A 7,918-nucleotide genomic window follows, 5' to 3' on the forward strand; every position below is an offset into this window, starting at 1 on the left:
TTTCTCGTGTTCTCAACAAGATATTCTCTTGATTTTTTCACTGCAGTATTCCAGACACTTCACACTAGCTTACAGTGTTACTGAGTTCAGTTTCCCTTGCATATTTGAGTGCATGTTTCGTATAATTTACAAGCATATAATAGGGGAAAGTGGTGGATGTCTGTTGTATGATGGTATTGTCAAATAACTTCTGGTTTTCAGTATTACTTTTTATTTACCACTGACACAGCAGGAGATCCACTGGTGGACCTCTGCTCCATATGTTTATCCAATTCCAATTCCCTCTTATAAGAACATCAGAGAAGCCAGTGCTGGATCAGACCAGTGGCCCATCCAGTCCAACACTCTGTCACACAGTGGCCAAAAAAGTACCAGGTGCCCTCAGGAGGTCCAGCAGTGGGGCCAGGACACTAGAAGCCTTCCCACTGTTGCCCCCCCCCAAGCACCAAGAAGACAGAGCATCACTTGCCCCAGAGTCCCTATCTATACCTTGTGGCTCTGTCACCATGACTTCCAGGCATGAGCACACATGCACACACGCATGTACCCCCACACACACACATACACACAAATCCCCATTTCAGCAGCCTCCACCTCCCCAGCTTCTCTCTATTGCAAAATGGGGGGGAGGGGGAAGGGGGGGAAAGGGAAGCTTCGGGAATCGACCCACCTCTTTCTTCCATGGAAATACATTCAGGAACACAACAGCGAAAAGGCATATTTAATCCAGAAATGAAGAAACTGTTGTTAGCAGAGTATTACAGAGGAAGAGAACAGCCAACACGAGGCTCCTCTAACTGAAATCTCTCTCCGACACTCCACCGACTGAATTCAAACTGCCCGCTGGCTTATCCCCACTAGGGGACTGTTATGACTAATCTCGTCACCATTGTGCTGACGTCAGAGCCTGGTTGTGTGGCCTTCAATATATGGGGTGGTGCCCCAGCATGCTCCCACTGTCAATGCTGTAAGACCAGGGCCCAGGGTGAAAACACAAAGTGGCTGGGTGTTGCAACCAATGTTCCCTCTAAGCTGTGGAGTCTTGTGAGCAAAAATTCTGCTTTGTGAGCTACTGGCATTAAAGTTGTGAGCCAGCGATTTGGCTACTGCATAAATTAGTTTGCTCTGGAGCCCTCCTTCCTGAGCTGAGACAAAAATGTGTGAGCTGGAGGCTAAAAAAATGTGAGCTAACTCACACTAACTCAGCTTAGAGGGAACATTGGTTGCAACCTTTCCCCTGCCTCCGGGGCCACCATGAAAGGGGCCTGGGAATACAAATTGAACTAACCCCCCCGCCCAGCTGTGGAAGCAGGGGACAGTGGCCCAGACATGAGACCACGTGCACAGTGGGCCAAGCAAAGTCCAATAAGCTGGAGATGCCCATGCAGCAGCAGCCACTTCCGGCCAAGGCTGCCAGGTGATCCATGGCAAGGCAGTGCTGGGGGTCCAAGCCAGAGATAGTCAGCAAGCTGTGCCACTCCCATGTGGCAGTAGCCATCCCAGGCCGAAGGCCGCTGGATTATCTGATGGGGGGTTGGGCATCGCATACACAAGGCCATGTGTGTGGCAGAGGCTCCTGGCCATTCAGTGACCAGTATAGCCAAAAATTTCAGCACTACCCCCCACAAGGCGGCAGCCACCAACAGCTGAAGGCTGCTGGGTGTTCCATGGAGAGTCATGTGCTCGGTAGCAGGAATAGGCCCCCAATGTATGGAAGAAACTGCCAAAGAATGCCCCCGGGCCAAAGCACAGCTGCCACATGGGGGGGCATGAATATGGCAGTGGCGGTGGCCGCTAGCAGCCCCCAGCAAAAGATCTGCACCCCCCCATGTGCAAATGCTGATCTCCGTGGCCATCTGGGACAGCAGCCCTGGAACTGGAGGACGAGCAGAGAGTCGTGCAATCTCATCTTGAAACCCTAACCTGGCTGCAGCAGCTCCCAATTTACCAGTGAGGCTGCCACTGAAGCAAAGGGGTTCTGCTTGATTGCTGCAGACAAGGTTGTTCCACCGTGCTGAAGCCACAATCAGAGCTGCTCCGCCCACTCACACATACCCTGAGCAGCCTCCTGTTTCCTCCGTTGCACCAGTTGCTGACAGGCTGGATTAGAGCCCTGGATGGGCCGGTTCCACACACACACACACCCGGGGCCTTATGTTTGACACCCCTGCCTTAATGGATTAAGAACTGGATAAATGATAGGATGCAGAGAACAGCAATAAACAGACCGTTCCCTCGATGGAGGGAAGTGAGCAGTGGGGTCCCACATATATTGGTATTGGAACAACTGCTATTTAATATATTCATAAATGATCTGGAATTGGGAGTGAACAGTGTAATGGTCAAATTTCCTGATGGCATAAAATTATTTAGGACAGTGAAAACCAAAGTGGATTGTGAAGACCTCCAGAAAGATCTCTCTTGAATAGGGAACAATGTGGCAAATTAAGTTCCATGTAGGGCAGTGTGAGGCGATGCACACAGGAAGAAAAAATCCCAACTGTAGGTATATGTTGATGTCAGCAAGCTGCCAAAGAACTCTGTGTGGGGTACAGCCGTCCCTGTTTAGGGTTTCCCCCCCCTCCTTCGTCTTCCTTAGTGATACCCACTGCGCATGCTTGCTGGTATAATGAATCGCACGTTTGCTTGTCTCATGCATTCCTTTCTATGAACGCTAGTGTTGCTTTGAACTATAGTAATCAGCAAGGTCACAGGTGCGATGAAGAGTTGGCTCGCTTAGTCTATAATGAATTGGAGTGTGAGAAGAACTTAATTGTTTATCTTTTAGGAACCGTTGCTTCTCAGGCTATGGGCGCGAATATGAGAGTCCACCCGCGCGAGCGGGAAACATGTCCATTGGTTATTGCCAGTATGAATCTGCTTTATCATTCTGTGCCTCAACCGTTGTAGTTATTCCAAACAGTGAACTTGTTCCTGCTTCATCATGGCTTCAATAAAATAATACTTTGCTACAAACGTGTATATTTGATTGACAGCTGTGGGGATCGGACAGCTGATGGTGTCTGAAGTTGCTGAAGTCAAGAGGGGAAAAGATCTTGGGGTCATAGTAGTTAGCTCAATGAAAGTGTCAACCCAGTGTGCTGTAGTGGTGAAAAAGGAAAACTGTATATTAGGGATTATTATATTAGGAAAGATACTGAAAATAAAACAGCTGATATTATAATGCCTCTATATAGATCCATTGTGCAGCCTCATCTGGAATACGATGTGCAGTTCTGGTCATCTTATCTTAAAAAGCTATGAGGAAAGGCTACAGAGACTTTTCAATTTAGGAAAGACAGCTGAGGAGGGACATGACAGAAGTTTATAAAATTATGATGGGGTTGAAAGAATGGACAGAAATAAATCTCTGTCTCCCAAAATACTAGAATGTGAGGGCACCCAATGAAGTTCATGGGCAATAGATCAGGACAGACAAGAGGAGGAGGAGACTGGATTTATACTATGAACCAAAAAGGGCTAAGCTAAACCATATACATAAAAGTACAAATATTTATTAAGGTGTATACATGTTAAAACTTTCCTGATTAAAAATTACTTGTCTAAGATCAGACTATAAAAGCATATCCACTATACATACATATGATGGGTAAATACTTTACAACCGAAGACCAAACGCGTTTCGGCCCCTAAGGGCCTTCCTCAGTGGTCCCTATTATCTATATATTCTAGACACACATTCAAAGACCTGTTACAGAGTTTTAGTACACATATAGTTAAACCGGATGTTGTTTCCTGAAATTGTTCAAAGAAAAAAGCAACATCCCTTCTGTTCCTGGTACCTCCACTGGCCCTGCTGGGCACACAGCTCAGCTACAGCAACCACTGATCTGTTGCTGACACAAGGGTGAAGATGGCTGGCTCTGTATGCTCCTCTCACCTAGGCAGGCTTGGCTAGTAGGTGGGCACAGGCACAGCATTCCTCTCTTCCTACCTCCCCCTAGTGTTTCCACTGGCCACACTGGGTGCACAGCTGGAGACATAGGTGAATGTAGCTGTGGATCCCAAAGGAGAGGAGGAGCTCAGCATGAGCTTTTTGGCACCCCTTAACAGCTGGTCCCCAGGTGCCTGCCTAGATCACTTACATGGTTAGGCTGGTCCTGCCCTTTCACAATATGAGATGGTGGAGATGGTCAGCAGCACTATTGTAAAGCAGCATTATCATCACTGAGAAACACTGAGCTCTAAAGAACACTGTAAAAAAATTGTAGCCAGATTCCCATCCATTCTCAACCAGCAATGGAATGGAAAAGAATGGATGTGGAGCAACAGGTGACACGACAAAGCAGCTTCTTCAAGTGGCAGATTCTAGTGCTTCTATCATTTTGCCTCCAGCATAAGCATTACTGAAGATGAGTGATGATCTTTCAACTCCAAAACAACAATGTTCCTGAAATTAATTTCATATATATTTTTATTTCCAAATGTAAATATAACTTGACTAACAATCTCTTTTTAAATCTAATTTGACATACATGAAAATGCAGGAATCTTGACAAACCCAAGGCTTTACTGGTAGAACTGTGTTGATTCATTTGTACAGTTTGATGGCAAAGGAGGAAATGCAGTTTGTTGTATCAGTAAATCGAAAACAGAATGGTTTGTGGAAGTGATGTAAGTCTTCATGAAACCAAATCTCGATCTTACTTCAAAATAAGATTCATCCATTTTAAAAAGCTGGTCTTAAGATCAGATTCTCTGCCACGATCATGTTCTATTTCCTTTGTGTTTTCTTCAGCCCTTGTTTTCTTTATCTGGACTTCGCAGAGTTCTTGTGCACGTGCAATTTCTTTGTTGGCATTAAAATGCACCATCTGTCTGCTGAGAATAGGGACAATTAAATTGAAATCATTAATTCTTTTGTTTAATTTATTGATATTTTCTGTAAACTGTTCACAGACCTCGTTCCAGAGTTTTGTTTTATGCAGTGTCATTGGATCTCCCAATTTATTCCTGGAAGCAATCAAATCCTTCCTCAGTTTTTCAATTGTTTCCCGTATTTCTTTCTGCATTATAATCCATTCTGGTTGGTATCCATTGTCTATCAGAATACGATTCAAATTGTGAGTCATAGGATCAATATGTGGACAGTCTGAAAATTTTCGTAAAGGCTTTCCTCTACCACTGAGGTTATCAAAGTCTCCTTTCGCCATAGATTCCTGAATTAGGTCTTCAACCAACCGTTCAATTGCTTGGGTGATTTTTACCTTCTTACTTTGCCTTATATCTTTTGCTAACATTGTACTGCTCATAGCGGACTGGCTCTCCATTTTCTGTTTGCGGTATTCCATGACCTGTTCAGAAGCCCGATCAACTCTAAACTGCATATATTGTCTTTCTCTTTGACTTGGTGTACCAAAACCAATGCCTTCAAAACTTAAATACTGTCTATGTTGTGGTGCTACAGACTTGAATTTGTCTTCTTCCTCATCTTCCTTTTCATTTGATTTAATTTTCTCAGCCACATCATTAAGTACCACTCTGTATGCTTCATCAATTTGCACAAAAGTTGCAGCATCTGCTGTAACCGAACCACTGTCTGGGTGGTATTTCTTGGCAAGATCTCGGTATGAATTTCTAACATCATCCAAAGAGCAGCCTTCCTGAAGTTTAAGCAGCATGTAAAAGTCTTTAATTTTTTTAGGCTTGTGATCTGACAACTGTCTATGGCTGTAGATGCAGTAATATGGAACTTGTTTTTCTTTCTTTAGAACCAGTGTTGAGTATGCCCAGAAATGACATTGTATTTTTCTCCACAGTACCACACAAAACCACTTCATAGTTCTTCAGTGCAGTTTTAATGCAAATCATCACCTATTTGAAAATCTGAATAAATTCCAATAGACAGATAATTATAACTTTTAAAAGGGATTGGAGATGAAGTCTTAAATTACTTATTGACATTTTAGGCTATTTTCTAGGAGATAGTTTTAGAAAATAGAAGCTAGATGTCTACACATATATACACAGAATTGCTTTAGAAGTCAAAATTCTTGTGCTTTTTGTATTACATTTATGATCTGTCTTGATCTTCCAAAATATCAGCGGAATTTTAACCATTCTGATACTGTGGCCTATTATCATATGATAATCAGTATTTTGGATTTCCAAACTGATAGAAAAGAATACTGAATATGAAATTTTCTTGTAACAATGAATAGTAGCTTCTTTTATTAATTTGTGAATTCACATCATTACCTTATACAATCTATCTGTGGGCTGGTCAAATTTATTTAAATTTAATTGTTTAAAAGCCAGGTGATTTAGCAACTCAAAATATTTAATCAGTTGACAGCCCAACTATGTCAATTAAAACCAAGCAAGTACATTCCAAACAGATTAATCACAGTTGTCCAGTTACTACAGGAATCATATTCTCCCAGATGCACAGTGCAATCTTTAACAGAATAACACCCTTCTAAATCCACTGAAGTAAACTGGTTTAGAAGGGTATGACTCTGTTTAGGATTGCAATCACACATGCGAGGCCTTATACTGAATTAGACCATCCGTGCATTAAGCTCAATATTGTGTATTCAGATTGACAGCTCCTCTCCAGAGTCTCAGGTAGAAGTCCTTCACATTACCTACTGGAGATGCCGGGGATAGAATCTGTGACCTCCTGCTTGCAAAGCAGAGGCTCTTCCTGAGCCACATCGCCTCCCTCACCCCTCTTCATTACTTCAGAAAATTAAGGAATGTTCTAAACTGGTAAGCAAATACCCTACCTTCCATTCCATTAAAGAGCTGGAACATGATCATTCTTCATGTCTACAAGGCAATTGATTCCCAGCACTGTGGAGAAATTAAGAATCCCATTGAACAAATCAAATGTAAATTATTACCATCCAAGGTAGTGTATAGAGTCAGATTAAGCCACTCTGTTAGTACACTCATTGAAATACTAACTTGACTCCTTACAATCTATATTGCTAACCTTTTTGCTACAATTGCCAGGGGCTCAAGGTTTACTGCATTTCATTATAATTTCACATGCCCAAAGCTGAACCCAAATGATCCCTGAAACTTAGAGACTCTTGGAGGCGGAGATAGCCCAAGTGCTCTCCCTCAGTGGTATTCCGTGTGTGTATATCATGAACATATCATAAACTATTGACATCTATTATATAATGTTCTCCCAAGCATAGCAGTACCAATTCCTGTCTTATATCAAAACTGTAAAGGTTGTTATGTTATGTCTCCCACTTCCTAGTTACAAAAATTCTTAAAATAAGTTATCTGTATGAAAGAGACTTTTTCAACTTTGTTGAGAAATGTTTGTGAAAAATCAGTCTCTCCCTCCAAACGTGTTAGAAAAGCAACAGAGACTGCAGGAGAAGAACACTGCCCCTTTCCCCTTGTCAGGAGGGTAAAACAATAAGGAATTGCCAGAGTGAATTGGCAACCTTTCTATGGATTTTAATAGAACAAAACTTTGAGGCCAGTGTTTATCTTCAAGGTGCCACTGAACTCAAACTTTGTTCTGTTGCTGACCAACACGGCTACCCACCTGAATCGATGGATTTTAATGCTTTTGAAACTCAGCCCGTAGGCTGTACTCCACCATATAAACTGATGATAGAATATTGCTCATCTCTCAGGCTCCACAAGAATTCCTTCCTGGTTTCTCCTGTTTCTCTCATTTCATCTCTCTGGAAGTCCGCAAACTAGACAACCAAAGCAAATCATGAAAAGCCCTTGCCGTGCCTTGACCTTGACTCATTCCCTGCTTCTCCGCTCCACGGCTAATACTGCCCAGCAAGCTCCCACACCTCTTTGACCCTGCTGCTAACAAACAACCTTTCCGGAAGTATAGAGGTCTAGATATTTATCACTTTACCCTTTCACAAACGATCTTTCCACATCAGTTGACTCTCGAGCAGGCTGTTAATACAAC

At 42.8% G+C, this 7,918-nt stretch overlaps 1 protein-coding gene across 1 annotated transcript; it reads right to left on the reverse strand.

The window, feature by feature from the left end:
• Positions 1-3,882: 3,882 nt before the first annotated feature.
• On the reverse strand, positions 3,883-7,918 carry DNAJC28 (DnaJ heat shock protein family (Hsp40) member C28). Its single transcript, XM_015424941.1, has 3 exons — positions 7,862-7,918; positions 6,750-6,816; positions 3,883-5,847 (listed from the first exon to the last, which is right to left on the reverse strand). The coding sequence occupies exon 3, from the start codon at positions 5,799-5,801 to the stop codon at positions 4,665-4,667; it is 1,137 nt and encodes a 378-aa protein (XP_015280427.1). The 5' UTR covers positions 5,802-5,847; positions 6,750-6,816; positions 7,862-7,918; the 3' UTR covers positions 3,883-4,664.

This window comes from Gekko japonicus, unplaced genomic scaffold (assembly GCF_001447785.1).
Source record: "Gekko japonicus isolate JY-2015 unplaced genomic scaffold, Gekko_japonicus_V1.1 scaffold1770, whole genome shotgun sequence".
Classification (NCBI taxonomy): domain Eukaryota; kingdom Metazoa; phylum Chordata; class Lepidosauria; order Squamata; family Gekkonidae; genus Gekko; species Gekko japonicus.